The 19,313-nt window shown below is 37.9% G+C and overlaps 1 protein-coding gene and 1 long non-coding RNA gene across 7 annotated transcripts in view; one reads left to right on the top strand and one right to left on the bottom strand.

Moving 5' to 3' along the window:
* The window catches only part of DBT (dihydrolipoamide branched chain transacylase E2), a 54,555-nt gene that overhangs the window by 13,268 nt on the left and 21,974 nt on the right, over positions 1 to 19,313 (bottom strand). For all 6 annotated transcript variants that reach the window (XM_025872284.2, XM_025872282.2, XM_025872283.2 and 3 more), the window contains 4 exons: positions 18,837 to 19,018; positions 9,598 to 9,719; positions 3,430 to 3,646; positions 1,741 to 1,907 (listed from right to left, as the gene is read on the bottom strand). In XM_025872284.2, the coding sequence (XP_025728069.1) occupies positions 1,741 to 1,907; positions 3,430 to 3,646; positions 9,598 to 9,719; positions 18,837 to 19,018 (688 nt within the window). The remainder of the gene's footprint in view (positions 1 to 1,740; positions 1,908 to 3,429; positions 3,647 to 9,597; positions 9,720 to 18,836; positions 19,019 to 19,313) is intronic.
* On the top strand, positions 223 to 5,519 carry LOC141373408 (uncharacterized). The gene is made up of 3 exons (XR_012379347.1): positions 223 to 767; positions 4,394 to 4,580; positions 5,153 to 5,519. It is a non-coding gene; the product is annotated as an uncharacterized lncRNA (long non-coding RNA).

Here is a 19,313-nt window from a genome sequence, read left to right as displayed (position 1 = left end):
CTCTTCATCCCTGCTAGTACTATGAGACCACATGCAGGCTAGCAGGCTGGGGAGCTGAGAAAGACATAAGGCAGAGAAACGAGTCATCCCTGCCAAAGCCATCTTACACTAGCCCACCCCCACCAACCTACTAGCTGTCTGCAGACACAGAAGTAAGCTCTGTCAAGATTAGCAAACTGGCCCTGCCTGCCTATGGACTCATGAGAAATAATAAATGGCTGTTATATCAAACCACTAAATTTGGGAGTGGCCTGTTATACAGCAAGAGATACACTTTGGCTTCTAGGAGATACTTTCCTGGTTTTTCTGTCATCTTACCACTGATCCCATTCACTCTCTTCCACTCTTTGCCAAATCCACTTCTATCTACCCCTTAAACACTGATGTAAAATCTCTAGCCTTCTTTTCTTCTCATTTGCACACAATTTAGGGTGATTTCATCCACCTGCTTCAATGACTGTGTTTTTAAAAATGACTCTATGGCTAAAATACAGCCCAGATGTCTCATTTATAGACATCTATTATATCTCATGTTCACAGACCAATCACTTAGCTGTTCAGGTAGCTGCTGAAATGCTGGAGATAAAGAACAGTGTGTGCCCCATGAGGCTCAGCACGCAGGGAAGAGAAAATGGAGCAAACATTTGCGCACTGCACCGAGATAAAGTGCAACAGGAAACAGGAATATTTAACTCAAACTGTGACAGCCAAAGAAAGCTTCTGGAGGAGGCTATTCCTGAACAGAATTTGGCACTTAGGATGTGCAGGTATTTGATCAAAGGAGGAGGGGGCGTTTCATGTGAAGTCACATACTCTAACAACTATGGAGGCTTAATCCGACCAGAACAGAAGGAGTGAGTGCCTGAGACATGAAGCTGGAGAGGTGGGAAGCAGAGGCTTGTGATCCTATTTATATGCCAAATTCAGGGAGTTAGCAACTGACCTGAAGACAATGAAGGAGACCACTGGAAAGAATCAGGGCACAATATAGTACTTTCATTTATAGAAGATTCGTCTTGGTGCAGTATGCAGAAAGGGCTGGAGGGAAGGCACACTGGAGTCAGAGACACCAGTATGCATTTTTGAGTAAAACAGACCAGAACCAGAAAGTTAGCTTCTCCACTTAGCTATATATCCTTGACAAGTTTCTCAACTTCTCTAAGCCCTAATTTCCTTAAGCGGAAAGTGGAAATAGCAGTATCTGCATGTCAGGGTTATTCTGAGAATTAAGAGATGATGTATACAGCATGCTCAGTACATGGTCTGCTACATACCTGCTTCATAAATGGTTGTTAATATGAGCTAGACACTGAGCTGCTTATGGTCAATTGACAGTATGGTTTTATACTGGTCGGAAGGCCTAGAAACAATTCCCAGGACCCTCAGTGTAAGTTTGTTGAATAAATGAAAATGAATACATGTCAAGTGATATGCAAGATCAATACCAAGTCTTGTTATAGTTCAAATCTGGATTTTGCTGGAGTGATCATTTCAGAATTAAAGGCTTTACTTAACTGGCAAGACAATCCATTACCTAGCTCAAAGAGATGAGCTGATAAAAATATGACACAAATTTTAATTTTATAAATTCCTAAGAAACAAAGAAATAGTGCACTTGTACATTTTTCTAACTATATGACATGGTGAGAAGTAATATTTGTATAGTTAACATATTGCATATTTGCAAAACAAAATTTTAATGTCCTATTCAAGCCCTGTTTGAAATGAATGAAATCTCACCTTTAAGAAGAAGGGCATAAAGGTGAGTTTAATTCCACGAGCAAAAGCAATGGGTTTTAATTCTTCTCTTAACTTAACCAGTTCAGTAAGGTCAACTTCATCACAATATCCAAAGTGAGGTATCTTCAGGGCTGCAGACATGGTCTTGACCATTGCCTTGTGAAAGCCTGGAAAACATTAAATATATATGAATCATATATATTTATTTATTTGAGAGAGAGTGCATGTGCAGGTGTGCGCATGCGGGATGGTGAGGGAGAGAGAAACGCTGAGCAGACTCAGCGCTGTGCATAGAGCCCAAGGCAGGCTCGATCTCATAACCCTGAGGCCATGACCTGAGCTGAAACCAAGAGTTGGATGCTTAACCAACTGTGCCACCCAGGCATCCCAAATTTACATGTATTTTTTAATTCTTTCTTTTTAAGGTTTATTTATTTATTTGAGAGAGAGAGAGAGGGAGGGAGAGAGAGCAAGAGAGCATGCAAGCCCCAGTGGGCAGAGGGGCAGAGGGAGAGAATCTCAAGCAGATTCCCCACTGAGCCCAAGGTGGCTTGGTCTCATGACCCGGAGACCCTGACCTGAGCTGAAAATAAGAGTGGGACACTTAAGACACTGAGCCACCCAGGGCCCCTATATTTTTAAAATTCTTAAATCCTTTAAACCTTTTTACTAAAATTGAGGGTTTTCTTTTTTTTTTTTTAAGATTTTATTTATTTATTTGACAGAGAGACAGTGAAAGAGGGAACACAAGCAGGGGGAGTGGGAGGGAGAAGCAGGCTTCCCGCTAAGCAGGAAGCCCAATGCGGGGCTCGATCCCAGGACCCCGGGATCATGACCTGAGCCGAAGGCAGATGCTCAATGACAGAGCCACCCAGGTGCCCCAAAATTGAGGGTTTTCTAATGTCATTTACTTTTTCAACTAAACTCTCCCCCTCAAGCCTACCATCTTCATTATGCAGTTGAAAGACACTAATTCCAATGCTGGAGCACTGACTTCAGCATTGTACCCAGTGTCAAGTGTAATGATATTAAGAGGTAACTGCCTTTAATGCTGTAGTATATCAAAAAAATATGTATAAAAGGATGCAAGCCATGTATTTACTTACTGGCTTTCTTGCAAAGCCATACTTCTGGATGTTAATCCCCCTAAGAGTTTATAAATAACAAATCAGAGCTGGTTATTTTGAAGCTAACTAAAAATTATGTTTGTAACATCCTGAGTCTTTAAAAAGAACAATTATCAGTATATAAGTTTATATTCCAAGAAACCTGCTAACATATTGCTCTTCAGAAATTAACAGTAGAGGGGCGCCTGGGTGGCTCAGTCATTAGGCACCTGACTTCAGCTCAGGTCATGATCCCGGGGTCCTGGGATCGAGTTCTGCATCGGGCTCCCTGCTCTGCGGGAAGCCTGCTTCTCCCTCTCCCACTTCCCCTGCTTGTGTTCCCTCTCTCGCTGTGTCTCTGTCAAATAAATAATAAAATCTTTAAAAAAACCAAACAAATAGAAATTAACAGTAGAAATTGAAACATTTCCTGGAAAAACTATATTATTTCACCATTTAAAAAAGTATGATGAATTTGAACTTTCCCCTCAGTAAGAATTGAAAACACCATATTATATACCTGGATCTTTGAGGAAAATTTCCTCAAATAACTTGTAGTAGTGCCTTACATTACTGTTATTACCTTTTATGGGTTCTGTTTTATCTTTGCCTGTGAATACTGGAGGTTTTGATATTGGTATAGGAATAGTTCTGTCTTTTGGTTTTGGTGGAGGTGGCACTATTTCAGCTTTTGGCGAAGGAGGTAATATAGCTCCAGTCTGCTTTTCCAAATAGTTGAGAATATCTTCTTTAAGTATTCTGCCATCTTTTCCTGAGCCAACAACTTCACTCAGCTTAATCTAAAAAAAAAAAAAAAAGACATTTTAATGTTAAAAATAAAAAAATAAAACCGATGTGGGAAACAAAGGCAAAAGAAAGAAGAAAATGAAAGAAAAATGATTAAATTTCCTTACTACCTTCAGCCCACTGACAAGTCCTTGAGACAGGCAGAGTGACATTCCTCTAGTAACTTAGCTGCCTCGATGTTAATACTTTGCTAAGGGCAAAAAGCAATCTTAGCTTAACATTATCTGGACCCCAGGATCCTGTAAACTGTCTTTAACATATAAAAATTCCTTTGAAAACTTCCTTTATCTCTACCCCTCAGATACATGTTGGCAATCATCCCCCAAGCACATGGTCTACTGATACACATCTGAAGGGTCTCATGACTAGGGTTTTATTAGACAGTAATGAATAACCTTTTTCCAACAATAGCTAGCCCCTTGAAGGTCCTGGAAACCTAGCTTCCAAAATTCCTTAGACTTATGCTATCCCAAACCCCATCCCAACTTGAAAGTACATGACGAGCCACTTCTCATGACCCCAGTGCAGCTCTTCCTGCCCACGGGTCCTGTCCCCAAGCTTTAATAAAACCACCTTTTTGCACCAAAGACATCTCAAGAATTCTTTCTTGATTGTTTGCTCTGAACCCCAACATTTTCCTACATCAAAAACTATCTAGAAATAAATATATCCATCATTAAAATCTCTAAATGGTATTTATTTATTTATTTATTTATTTATTTAATTTATTTATTTGACAGAAAAAGACAGCGAGAGAGGGAACACAAGCAGGGGGAGTGGGAGAGGGAGAAGCAGGCTTCCCGCGGACCAGGGAGCCCGATGCAGGGCTCGATCCCAGGACCCTGGGATCATGACCTGAGCCAAAGGCAGACGCTTAACGACTGAGCTACCCAGGCGCCCCTCTAAATGGAATTTAATCAATTGAAGGTAAAAATAATCTCTGCCCAATATAAATTTGTATAAGGAAATAACATTTTTATTATCTTAATAGAATGCTATAAACTACAGCTACCCTCCGTATGTAATCATTTGTTACTTTTTTTATTCATTTGTTACTTTTGTATATACTGTTCATTTGCCCATGTGGTAACAATGCAGTATCTACATTGTATATAATCCATACCTATGAAAACTTACATTTTATAAACAGTCAACTATTTTTAAACTTCTTGCATAGTTTTTTTTTTAAAGATTTTTATTTTTTTAAAGATTTTATTTATTTATTTGAGAGAGAGAATGAGAGATAGAGAGCACGAGAGGGAAGAGGGTCAGAGGGAGAAGCAGACTCCCTTCTGAGCAGGGAGCCCGATGTGGGACTCGATCCTGGGACTCCAGGATCATGACCTGAGCAGAAGGCAGTCGCTTAACCAACTGAGCCACCCAGGCGCCCTCTTGCATAGTTCTTATTAGATTTTTTTTTTTTACTTTTGGAGACTATATAAGAACGGAAAATTAAACACTATAAGCAAATGTAGACCAATGTTTCTGACCTTTTGTAGAGAGCTAGATGGATTCGCTCATGTCAAGCAGTGGCATAAGCAGCCAAAGGCATCGCAGCTAAGACCAGAAATCACCAAAACTAGCGCAGTACTAAGGAGACAATCTGGAAGGTCATGCAAACCTGGAAGAACCAGGAACTAGTAGTCATCAGAACCAGAAGAGACCTGCCAAGGCCTAAGACTAATTAAGCTTTAAAAAGGTTAGACATCTATAGCAGACTCTGCAGATGCTGACCCTTCCACATCTGACTGCATTAAAAAGGCAACTGCCACCAAAGGTTCGCCCGACTGATTTCTGAACATAAGAGATCCTCCACTGCCCGAACATAGTAAGCAGCCTGTGCCAAGTGCTGACCCAGACCAGACGGAGTCCTCATCTCAACCGTGCTCTCAGGGACTGACCTGGTGTTTGGTTTATTAACTTCTTACCCCTTACTGTATCCTATTGGTTGTGTGACTTTATATTTGTACTTTGTTTTGTGTGACGTGTATGAAGCCAAGTTAAATGCGTAGCAAAATGTCATTGAGTTTGTGGGCGCCTGGGTGGCTCAGTTGGTTAAGCGACTGCCTTCAGCTCAGGTCATGATCCTGGAGTCCCGGGATCAAGTCCCACATCGGGCTCCTTGCTCGGCAGGGAGTCTGCTTCTCCCTCTGACCCTCTTCCCTCTCGTGCTCTCTATCTCTCATTCTCTCTCTCTCAAATAAATAAAATCTTAAAAAAAAAATGTCATTGAGTTTGGAATCCTGAACTTGCTTTACAATTATGTTAACCTTGCTTTGTGATTGAACAAAGCTGACACCATGGAAAGACACAACTCATGTACATGGCTTTATAGCATATTCGAGACAACTTGGCCATCAATCAGTAAACTAGTAACAGTTAAAATAATCATCATACAAAAGCTCTCTTAGTTTTTTTTCCTCATAGTTGTTTAAGTACAAAACACTGAAATTAATTTTACTGAGTAAATTTAAATTTACTGTGAGTTTCTCAGCCCAAGTGTCAAATATATGTTTTATTGTTTCTTTTGTTTTTCTTTTTAAAATTTTATTTACTTGAGAGAGAGAGAGAGCATGAGCACGAACAGGAGGAGGGGCAAAGGGAGAGGGAGAGGGAGAGGGAGAGGGAGAAGCAGACTCCCCACTGAGCAGGGAGCCCAACAGGGACTTGATCCCAGGACCCGGGGATCATGACCTGAGCCAAAGGCAGATGCTTAAAACACTGAGCCACCCAGGCATCCCTTATTGTTTCTACATAATAATAAATGACATAATTCCACTTTCCACTAGATACTCATTGTGAGATTGTGATTTATAATAAGAATACTTTTAGTCTTCCTCCCCATTTCTGGCACGGAGCTCCTAAAATCCCTGAAAGGACCTGGGAAAAGAGGTCTCTTTTGTTATGTTAATGAACTTTTGAAAAGCCCTTAGGGAGCTAAAAATGGAGCCTGGTTGCCAGGGGAACCAATCTTGTGATAAGAAGTTTGAAACTTTCAGTACCCCTACTCCAAATTGGGAGGGGTAGGAGGTTGAATCATTTGTCAATGGACAATGATTTAATCAGTCATGACTATGTAATGAAGCCTTCAAAGAAAACCCAAAAGAGCTGGGTTTAGAGAGCCTCTAGGTTGTGTGCACATGGAGATTTGGGGAGAGTGGCACACCCAGAGAGGGCATGGAACCTCTATGCCTCTTTCCACATACCTTGCTCTGTGTCCCTCCACCTGGCTGTTCTAGAGTTGTATTCTTTTATAATAAATCGGTAATCTAGTGAATAAATGGGTCTCCTAAATTCTGTGAGCTGCTCTAGCAAATTAATCAAACCCAAAGAGGGGATTGTGGGGACCTCTCATCCAGAGCCAATAGGTCAGAAGTACAGGTAATAACCTGGGCTTGTGATGGGCATGCTGAGTTGGAGGGGGGTCAATGGAAACTCCTGTCTGTTGCCAGCCAGTCAGAGGCATAGGTTATCACCTGACTGTCTGAAGTGTTGTAGGGGAGGGTGGGCAGTCTTGCAGGAATGAATCATTAACCTGCCAATTCTGACACTATCAACAGACTGTGTCAGAATTGACCTGAATTGTAGCTACCCAGTTGGTGTCCAGAGAATTGCTTGTTGTTGTGGGAACCATCCCCACCCCCAATACACACACTGGAACTGGGTCCAGGAACCTAAAAGGTTCGGGATTCTCTCTGGAAACACTGTGATCTGGCTTTATTTAATCCCCTTCCATGTTTGTTACAGAGATAAAGTATTCTCGTTAAATTTAATTCTCTTTAAATAAAAAGACACATAAGCTTAAATGATAGCCTCATACTTACTGTGTATTTATTAATTTCTCAGGGTTAAGTCCTGCATCATTTGTATTAGTGCTTCTCTAAGGATGACTTCAGAAGAATAAAGGACTTTATCAAGTCAAATTTAGTTTATAACAAAGAATACTGAGGATTTAAATAATTTTTAGGTAATTTCAAATAACTGTAAATGACATTGGTTTTTAATTTTAAAACAAACTCAATTCATAAATATGTAAACTGCAAAAAAAGAAAAGGTGATTTACAATAAGTAATCTAGTAATTTCTGGTAATTATACAAATCTTCTACTTATTATATACATCTTTAAGAAATGGTATAGGAAAGCAAAATCATGCATTGCTACAGGTAGTTTTGCTTTTTTCTTTTTAATTTTATTTATGTATTTGAGCTACAGTGAGAGAGCGAGACAGCATGAGGGGAGTGGGTGACAGAGGGAGAAGCAGCCTCTCCACGGAGCAGGGAGCCTGACATAGGGCTCAATCCCAGGATCCTGGGATCATGACCCAAGCCAAAGGCAGACGCTTAACGACTGAGCCATTCAGGTACCCCGGTAGTTTTTCTATATAATTAAGAAAAACATTAGTAAAATACTTTATAACTTTCAAAGTAATACATAACATCAATCTTCCATCTGATGCCCTTACCAATGTAGTGTTCCACCTTATTTCTCTTTTCTATTATGCTAAATAGTCTTCATATTTGAACACATTTAATCACTACATAAATTTTCATTAAGGGTTTAAAACATAATTTACCCAGGGGCGCCTGGGTTGGCTCAGTTGGTTGAGTGCCCCGACTCTTGGTTTGATCTCTCGGTGCTGGGATCAAGCCCCCACGTTGGACTCCGTGCTCAGGGCAGTCTGCTTATTCCTCTCCATTTGCTCCTCCCCCTGCTCTCTCATAAATAAATAAAATCTTTAACATAATTTACCCAAGCATATCCCTCATTTTGAACCCGTATATGCCTTCTCATTTTGACTGTAGAAAACACTTGGAAGAATGTATCCTAAATTATTTCCTTGGGATAGTCTCCCAATGGTAGGATAAGTGACTGAAGGGATATGAACATTTTGATGACTCATTACATATTTCTAAAATGTACGCTTTTGTTTTTTCCCACTGTAACTTTACCTCTCTCAAAAACAGACAAAAACCCTGCATTATGGGGCGAAGTGCAAAGAACCCAAGTTTGAAAAACAACAGATGTGTTCAAATCCCCAGTTCAGCTACTGACTTGACTTGAGGCAATTAATCAACTTCTCTGCCCTTTCTCATCCTACCCTGCAGGACGGCTGTGAGGATTAGAGAGAATGTGTGTGTACACAGTGTCTGACTCATAAATGCTTAAGTAATGGATGCAATCATTGTTGAGGCAGTATATCATGATTAAGGGTACTGGTTTTAGAGTCACAGAGCCTCACTTCAGAATCCTGGCTCCACCACTGTGTTAGCTGTGTGACCCTGGACCTGTTACTTCACCTCCCCAAGTCCCCAAATAGCCCCCATAACTTACAGCTTTACTGTAAAAATTAAATTAGATAATGTGTACATACTGATTCCAGTACCTGGGAGCCACTTAGCCCTGGGTAAGCACGAATGACTGACTGTTAACAGGGAATTCAAAAGGCTGGTCTCCAAGTCTCAAGTCAGTACAATTTCAATGGTTTTCCCTAACCCCACTGGATCAGATCCTTGAGACCACATGCTTGCCCAGCCCATTTCCCTTCTTTCCCTTTCTCTATCTGCTTCCCTCATTCCCAGAAAAGTTGTTCCTTCCTTCAATCAATCCATCACATCCATCCAAATCCCTGTCTCAAGCTGGCTTCTAGGGGACCTGATCTAAGACACTAGTATTTACAAATGTGCAATAGATGGTAGCCCTGACTATTATTTAGCTCTAAGGAAAAATTATAAAACCACACTGCTCAATTAATCAAAAGTAGTAAGTTTGCAATTTGTTTCTCACTGGTGCTTTTCTGCAGCAATCACTTTTCAGTAACATACGTTATCATTTTTCTCTAACCTCAACTTGAGCCATCTCTTCATGGAATAGTTAGCTAACTTTTCACTGATACAAATGTATATTTTCTAGGTAACCTCACACTTAAATATTAAGACAACTCACATTGTTTTCCATTGCTAGGCGGCGAACTGCAGGAGTTGCCAGTGTTTTTTGGCCCTTTATCTCTTGGTGTGTGTGTTCATCATGCGACACAGCAGGAGTTTCAACCACATCTTCTTCTGAATCTGGTCAACAAGGTAAAATTTTACTCTTTAGTTGAAAATATTAAAAAATAAAAACAAGCTTCGTGGCTTGTAATATATAAATAAATTCAACTTAAAAGATATAATCAAAAGCATACTAGTTAGGCTACTTCAAAGTGGGAAGACACAACTTCACAATGGGAAACATATGGGGTGGGGGGGAAGGGGGTATTGGCACCTAGTGCTGTGGAATATTTATTATTACCTGGTGTTTACTTCATTTCTGTTAGAATCATGCAGCAGCTACAAGTTAAAAAATGAGAGCTTCTTCAATAAATTTTTAAACGTTTTGTATTTTAAACACTTCCCTAATAAATTTCTCATTTATATTTACAAATAGTATAGAGTAAGAATCAAATGTGAGGCAAATGACATGAAAGAATCATATAAAAATCTGTGACAATCTTAAAACGCTTTCCTAAAATAATAAAGCATGTAACATTTTTCTCTGCTTTGAATACAGCTTAAGGAAGGCTGTGGAAGATTTTATTTTCATGGCTAATGCTAATTTGGTTGATCTAGTCTCCAAATCTAGATAGATGAAAAACTACCCCAGGCTATTAGCATGTATTTCTGCAACCAAAATAAAAAAGTTTTTGAGAGCATTTAATTGTCTGATGCTTGGAAATCCATGCTGTACAGCAGAAATCTCTGTGGTAATGAGTGAATAAGAGACTAAGCCTCTGAAAGCAGGCAACTGAATTTGCTCTGACATTCCATTCAAAGCAAATAATTCTTCGCTGCTGTGCCTATGGAAAGACAATCTCTTCATTCCTCCTCACTGGTCTATGAACTGGCCCGGTGGAGCTCTCCAAGTTCCCCTAAAGGTGAGGAAGGCAAAACAAAACAAAACTTGTATTGAGCATGCAGGGTAGCAGAATATGCCACCCCAAATATGCCACTTTTGTATACTGATTATTTTGAACTGTAGGCACCTGACAAATAGCAAATGCAGGGAAAGGCATTCCCTAAACTCTCATGTGCCTAGAAGACAGATCTTCCAGAAGGAACTCAACTGTCATAAATCCCTTCCCCAGGAGTTTCATCCACCAGGGAAGACTGACTGCCATCACAGGAGGGACTAGAAATAAGCACTACACTCAAACTTTGGCCCAAATTGTCATACCTCCCATCTGTTCTCTAAGGGCCCATTCATCTTCCTGAAAAACTACTTACTCTCCCCTAAGAAGCCAACATCCCACTTCCTCATTCCCTATCAAAAGATACTTAAGCCTAAACTCTAAAGCCACCTCTGTGAGTTACTCATCTTTCCCTGGGTGTCTCCCATGTATAGATGAGGTATACATGTTAATAAACTTCTATTTTTCTCTTGTTAATCTGTCTTTTATTATAGGAAGTCTCAGCTAAGAACTCAGAAGGTTAGTGGGATAACTATTTTTCCTCCCCCACAAGCACCTATTATATGTCAAATACTGCACTACATATGCAATATCATAATTTAATCTTCATTCCAACTATGTAAGATAGGTGTTATTATCCCATTCTATGGATTAAAAAAATTTGACACTTGAAAGGTGAAAGGATTGGCTTAAGTTCACACAGCTAAGAAAGTGTGAAGAGCTGGGATTCATTCCTAGGGCTGCCTTGCCCTGTGCTGTTTCCATTAGTTCACGACCCTAGTAAATTTTCTTGGTGGTCACAGAAGCTAGAACACAGCTCCTATTGTTCAAGGTATAGTTTTGTTGCAGTTTGAGAAACTCTGTAGTATTGTCCACATCTGTTAAAGTTACTGGAGAAACTAGTAAGAAAGATGAGTATTAGGAACCAAGATGCAAAGGGAAACCAAGGGGATTCAATTGTAGGAATTCCAAATAAAACCTGAATTAATGTGTATTTGCTGGAATATGAGAAATGTATAAATGCCCAGAAATATCCAACAGTTACATATTTCCAAAAGATCATTGAATTTACTGTTACCTTTCTGAAAAACATTCTGATATTACATTATATATTATTTGTAGTAGTCAGGTAGTTGTTGGAAGCAAGCTCTCTTCTGCACTAAAATACCACCTTACTACATAGGACTTTAAATCATTTTCTGAGTTTTTTATACATATTTTCTCCTTTTATGATCGCAACACTGTTAGAGGAATGCAGGGCATATTTCTCAATTTTATCAATGTAGAAAGAGACTCTAAGAGGCGATGGAGTTAAGGCTAACCTAAAATTTCATAACTCTCCCCCAAGTAAAGTGATTTTCAGGATTCTAGCACTATACTCTAATATGTGGGATTTTATTCTTTCAGTAGTGGATTTAGAATATACAGTTTTAAGAGCCTTACTTAAATGTTTAAAAAGAACAAAAAGACTCTGGTAAATAAGCACTTTTTGTCACGAAAACTGTCAATGTTGCCAGAATTCTTCATGTGATGCAAATTTATAATAGAACTATTATTTCAGATTAACTAAATAAAAAAGTAATTCGAATCAGTAAAAATATTAAAACTGAAGTTGCAATATTCTTAGGTATTTTAAGAACTAAGTAGTCAATTAATTCACTTAATTGGGGAAATTCTTGTAGAGAAAATGTTTTGAAATACTAAAGCACTCAAGGGTGTTTGAAACAATTGGTTTTCATAATAAGTTTTAAACTTTTCTCTCTGCAAAACTGCTTAGGAAGACCTTTCCTTGTAGAACAAATGTAAACTTTAGTTTAGGTCTTAAATAAATGATCGTAAGTTGAGAACTAATGATACTCAAACCAACGAGATCCTACTGCATTTTCTTTTTCACAACAAATTATTTAAACAGCTAATTCAATCAGTTCAATCTACAACTGGCTGAACAAAACTAAGTTATAGCTACCATTCATGCCCACTTACTATGCCCAGGCATCACACTCTGCAATTTATGTATTTAGTTTAATTTAATTAAATGACATGCTATGTTCTTAGAATGGTTTTATGTCAAAGACTTTTTTTTTTAAGATTTTATTTATTCGTTTATTTATTTGCAAGGGAGGGAGAGAGACAGCGTGAGTGGGGTGGGGGAGGAGGGGGGAGGGCAGCAGAGGGAGAGGGACAGGAGGACTCCGTGCTTAGCACAGAGCCCTGCGTGGTCAAAACCAAGAGTCAGACACTCAACCAACCAAGCCACCCAGGCACCCCTGAAAGAGCTTTTCTTTAACTCAGAACACTGTATTAATCCTGGTAAACATTTTAATATTATAAACTCTTTGTGGGGTGGTGCCTGAGTGGTGCAGTTGGTTAGACTTTTGCCTCTTGGTTTCGGCTCAGGTCATGATCTCAGGATCGTGAGATTGAGCCCCATGTTGGGCTCAGCACAGAGTCTGCTTCAGATTTTCTCTCCCTCTCCCTCTGTCCCTCCCACTCATGCTCTTTCTATCTAAATAAATAAATCTTAAAAAAAATAGATTATAGACTCTGTGCGACACCTAGTTTATGTTGTCATAGCAGATTTTCATAAATATGCATATGAACAGTGCTAGAAATTCAGTCCCAGTGTTCTAGATGCAGAATGGAGCTGATACTCATAGTCTCTGAATAGAATTTTCAGTGTAACAAAGTGGTTAGGAATACAGGCTTCAGAATTAAACAGAGCTGGGGTCAAATCAGAGTTCCACCAGTTACTAACTACGTGACGTGACCGCAGGCAAGATATTAAACCTCTGTGGGTCTCAATGGTGCATGTGTCAAATGCAAATAATAATCCAAATAACTTAATCTACATGATTATATGAAATAATATATATATAGCATTAGCACAGAGAAAGCATTCAGTCAATGATAGGCAGTGATGCTAAAGGATAGAATTCTGCTATAGCTTATGTTCCTCCCTCTCTTTCCTTAATACTTCCCCATGGTGGCAAGACTCCTCAGTTAGGACTAATCAGGTATAGGGGTGGTGGTCAGACGTCCTGACAACCTAATTCCGCACATAGCTTTAGGATCAGAATACCTAAAACAGCTGACACACAGCCTCAGCATTAAAACCGTGCCCTTGCTCCAGAAAAAAGGAATTTAGACCCTTAACCAGATCCTACTTTCTCTTCTTTGTACCTCCTTCTTAACAAACTTAGTTATCGGTGTTCCCAGAAAGTTAGGAAGGAGAATTATGGCTGGGCATGATGATAATGCTAAGAAGTAGGCTAAAAAACCAAAAGCCAGATGCAGAATTGTATTGTTTCCAGAATAATAAATGTTCATTAGCATGTTTTTACATAATCAAAAAAAGATTCTAGGCTATACTCAATACCCTCACTTTAGGAAGGAGTAAAACATATAAAGTTAAAAAAAAAACTAATGATTCCCCTCAAATAAATGATTTTGAGAAGTTGGTATAAAAAACTTCAGTTATTTAAAAAAGTGAGTAGCCATCTTACTTTGTGAAATAGACTAGAGAAAGCCAGGTTAGCTGTAAAAAGAATGCATGGCAATATACTTAAAACTGAGTTTCCAGCAGATAACACACTGAGACATGGAATAGCTTTGATATCATCTTGATAATATTAAATAACTGGATTTCAACTTGTAATACATATTTTTTAATAGTATATGTCTTGTAGTAAATGTGCTGCTGAAGTGAGCACAGAAGTATATGCCTTCTAAATGTCACACATACAAGGTGGCATAAGTTAGTCCAGTAAGCTCTTTTCAAGTGGAGGTCTGTCTACAGTCAAAGCACTCATAGGTAGGACTTAAGACATCACAAATAGAGTTTCCCTTCTCAGAATTATCCTGATACTCTGGCCTTGAAAAGCAGACAACAACACCATGTTACAAAAAAACAGTACCACAGAATATCATTTAAACAAGCACTGGAAGACAGGATTAATTTCCAATACTACTATTAAGATGTCTAGTTTTGATCTCTTATACCCTTGATAGTTCTATGCTATAATTATTTTCCCCCTGTAAAATGGAAATAATGTATCTTATACTCCTAAAAGATTTCTTGTTTGGTAATTTTCTATAGTATAATATAGTATAATTATAGTATAACATAGTATAGTATAGTATAGCAGTATAGTATATAGTGTAATTCGTTTTACTAGCACTAAAGCAAAAAACAATATAAACAAATTGAATATTATTACAAATTCTTGCTTAAGAAGAGGTATACAAAATATTTAGAAATCTTTCCCATTTCTAAAATTAAAGAGAGGCATATATAAATGTCTCATTAAATTGAATCTACTGTTCTACAGGTTTGCTTATATATAGGTTATGATTCAGTTTATTCTTATAGTAAAAAAATACAATAAAACATAAATATAAGAGCAAAAAGGTACATATACAAAATAAAATTACAATGTAAGGTAATTGTTCAGATTGCACTCTCACTAGCAAACAAAACAGAATAGCTAGCAAATGATCAGTTCTCTATGAGGAATATTAACAGATAATTTTTATTCTGAACATAATCTAAGCAATCTCACTTTTTACAGACATACAATAAACTGCACATACGTAAAATATAAAACTTGGTAACTTGAAATATGTATATACCCATAAACCATCACCACAATCAAGATAAGGAACATATCCACCACCCCCAAAAGATTCCTTATACCCAGGCAACCACTAATGAGTTTTCGGTCCTTATAGATTAGTTTGCATTTTCTAAAATTTTATGTACATAGACCATGCAGCATATTCTCTTTTTTGCCTGTTTTCTTTCACTCAGCATACATTTTTGAGATTCATTCATGCTACATAGGAGATTAATTTTTGTGAAAGAATTCTCTAGAAAAAACACCCCTACTCTGAAATAGTTCTTTGACTTTGTATTTTGCTATATAACAAGACTTAAGTTGAATCTCATTGGAAATGCCAAAATAAACTCTAAAATCAAACAATAAAAACCCCGTAAGTCTCAATTGTTTGCTTGTTCATATAAATAATTCATTTTTTTGGATGGCTTAGATTAGTATCTAATGTCTAGAGCACTTGACTGGGTGTTCTAATTTAATGATATCCATAATAGTGTTCAGCATCTTTGTTTGTCTCAATTTGTGCCCAGAATGATGCTCCCTGGTGGTCTAGTGGTTAGGATTCAGCGCTCTCAGTTTGTGCCCAGAGTATAACCCTCTTGCCTTTTTAGGTCCTAATTTAATAATAATAATAATAATAATAATAATAATTTATTTTTTTAAAGATTTTATTTATTTATTTGACAGAGAGAGACATAGCAAGAAAGGGAACACAAGCAGGGGGAGTGGGAGAGGGAGAAGCAGGCTTCCTGCTGAGCAGGGAGCCCGATGCGGGGCTCGATCCCAGGACCCTGGCATCATGACCTGAGCCGAAGGCAGACGCTTAACAACTGAGCCACCCAGGCACCCCAATAATAATAATTTAAAAAGTCACTGATCCATCAAAATAATCTTGTGTTTCAGGTAATTTTAAAAGGTAAATTCTTTTTCATTTTTAATATTCCTAAATCATGCCTTTCAATAGAAATTTGGAATCAAGATAATAGGAAGCACCCCTACTACCTAGATTATGGTCTCTTGTCTACTCCACATTAAAAGAACAAGAGCCCTGAAGAAATGGATAATTCCAGATCTCGGGTAGGGAACATACAGGTGAGTCCCAATTATCTTCTCGTGCCAAAAGCAAGGAAACTTGAAAATTAATAAGGTCATGTTAAAAGGACACACAGGAGCCACCCTGAAAGGGTCACTCCTATTAACAATTTCAGCATGAAAAAGAACGATTATAGTAGATGTAACACAGTAAATCAACTGAATACACACAAAGAGAAAGTTGGAAATTTAGTATCACTATTAAAAGAACCTCCTTGGTAAGGGAAAAGAATTAAGCATTTATTCTGTCTTTCCAGTAGGAACTGTATTTCAGAGTAACTAATAGGTCCAAGTGATGAGGGTGAAGCTCCACTTTACAGAATAATGCCAGCTAATAATGTAAAAAGAATGACAGAATCAAAAAATCATCATTCCACAACCCCTAAAGCAAGTGCTGATTTAGGCAAGCATTCTCAAATGACTATAAACTATCTATATAATGCCAAAGTAACACCACATAGATAACTTCCAGGTCGCAAGAGGTAAAACATAACTACAATGGAGGGGCAAGGGTATCATTATCCTAATTCACTATTTAAACTTAGTGTCACTATAGCAGGTCATCCAGATGTTATGTGTGTCTCGATGTGAAGCTATATGAAGTACACAATGTGATCCATGATGTATTCTAGCCAAATATTTGACTTGAAACTAGCCTTTGAAACTTGCTTCCAATTTACAGGAACTGTAAGAATGGTAAGAACAAGCCAACACCACCATGAAGGAGCAACAAGACAAATCCCAAAGATGTGACATTTTGCAAAACAAATGACACAGTCCTGTCCACAAGTCAGTGTCACGAAACAAAATGGGAAAGAGTATGAGTCACGTGAAAAGAGACCGTGGGCCATGTCTAGTGCCATATTGGACCCATTTGAACAAACCAATTGAAATTTCAAGGACATTTTGGGGGCAACTGGGAAAATTTAATACAGTCTGATTATCAGAGAAAATGAAAATGTATTATCACAAAAATACATATCTAGTTAAGCAAACAGATTAGAATACAGTAAGCACAATACATTACTTTGGTAAAATTACTTCAATGCATATGTGTGTGCTTAGAAAAATATCTGGAACAATAAACACTAATGTGTTAAGAGTGGTGATTTCTCAAAAACTAATGATGTAATATATGGTGATTAACATAACAATAAAAAATTAAAAAAAAAAAGAGTGGTGATTTCTGAGTAGCAGGAATGTTTTCATTTTCTTATTTTTGGTTTTCTGCATTTTATAACTTGCTACAATGTGCATATCCTGCTTTTATAGTAGAGATTAATAAATAATAAGGCTTCAATAGGCTATCTTCCAACTTTTGGAGGCAGCATGTCAGAGTGTAAAATATTCTGGACAAAGGCCATCGAGATCTAAATTTGGTTCTGTCACTGACCATTGGGCAAATAGCCCAACATCTATAGGTTTAGTTTCTTCATTTGTTAAACTGAAATACTTCACAAGTAAGGATAAATAAAATAATGGTGAAACTTTTTATAAACTGTGAAGTATGACTGTGATATTAGATGTTGCTGTTGTTATTAATGATAGAGTCTGTAGAACTATGAGTCAACCAGCCACCGTAATTCAGACTTCTTCTGGACTTTTGAATTACACTACTAAAATGTCTATTTCAGCCCTGAAATAAGTGAAATATTGCTGGCTTAGGGTGGCATCACAAAACTTATGCCACCCCCACCCCCCCGCCAATCCCTGATGGCAAAGCTGTTTTCTAGATGACGTAACTTTAGTGTATCTCAACAATGCCACATAAGGAGCTTCTGGGGTAGATAGCCAGCAGTTTGCCTTCACTGGGAGAGCCCACTGTTTTAGTTTTCCTCTGAAACACTGTCACAAAGGATTCACTTTTGTCAGGACATCTACTGCTTCTAAGTTCCACTGTCGCTGCTTCTTCTGAAGGCTAGTCTCTTCACTTTTCATTATGATTTTCCTTCTTCTCTCTTCCAGTTCTCTTCAAGAACTTTGGCTTTCATAACCATTACCAATGAGAGTGTCGGGTTTTTTTTTTTTAATATTTAATTTAAAAATTTTTTAAAGTAATTTCTATCCCCAACGTGGGGCTCAAACTCACAATCCCAAGATCAAGAGTTGCATGCTCCACTGACTGACTTAGCCAGACACTCCAAGTGTTTTTGTTTTTGAATCAAAGGCAAACAGAATGATCCCACTGTTACATTTAATCCTGCACATGCTCCAGTTTTTGTTATTAGTGACTAGGATTCAAGGCCTGAATCTTTAATTCCTGAGAATGCCTGTTGATTCTTTGAACACTAAGGTTTCCAGAAGGCAGGCCTCCAGATAAATTAAGTGTTAATGTATATGTTTCTAACATGGTTACTGGTCAGAAGATAATCATGCATCACAGAGGATCTTTTCTATTTTCCTAATTTCAGCTTTTAAACCACCAAATTAAATCCTATAAGTTATTAAAAGTTAACATCTCTTTTAATTGGTACCCAATAACAAAAGGACAGCAATAATCAATTTGGCAGAATAGATGAACACATTTACAATACCTTTTAAAGCTTCCGTTTCTATGTCTACTAATGGCTTTCCCACATAGGCAATATCGTCTAGATTATAATACAGTTTTTTAATGACTCCATCATAACGACTAGTGATAGTAACAGAAGCTTTATCACTTTGAACTTCACAGATGCTATCAAACTGAGACACTGTATCTCCTTCTTTTACATACCTAAAAGAAAAAGACACAAAACACTTTTACATGAATAATTATAAGTATATAATACTAATCATCTTAAAAATGTAAATGCTACACTGAATTAGATCAGTATCCATCTAGTACATCATTTAGTCCCAGATGGTGCACCAAAGAATGTTTCAGAAAAAGACTATAAATGCTTCCAGAGTCTCTTTGATGTATCCCCAAGAAATACTAAAAATTTAAAAACCATTCATAGATCTATAATCCAAAAATTTAATTACACTTTCAGGTGTTGTGCCTCACCCATTTCTTGGGAGAAATTCTA

This window comes from Callorhinus ursinus, unplaced genomic scaffold (genome assembly GCF_003265705.2).
Source record: "Callorhinus ursinus isolate GAN/ISIS: 27379988/994484 unplaced genomic scaffold, GSC_fseal_2.0 scaffold9, whole genome shotgun sequence".
Taxonomy (NCBI): domain Eukaryota; kingdom Metazoa; phylum Chordata; class Mammalia; order Carnivora; family Otariidae; genus Callorhinus; species Callorhinus ursinus.
This window is presented reverse-complemented; position numbering and strand designations above follow the sequence as displayed.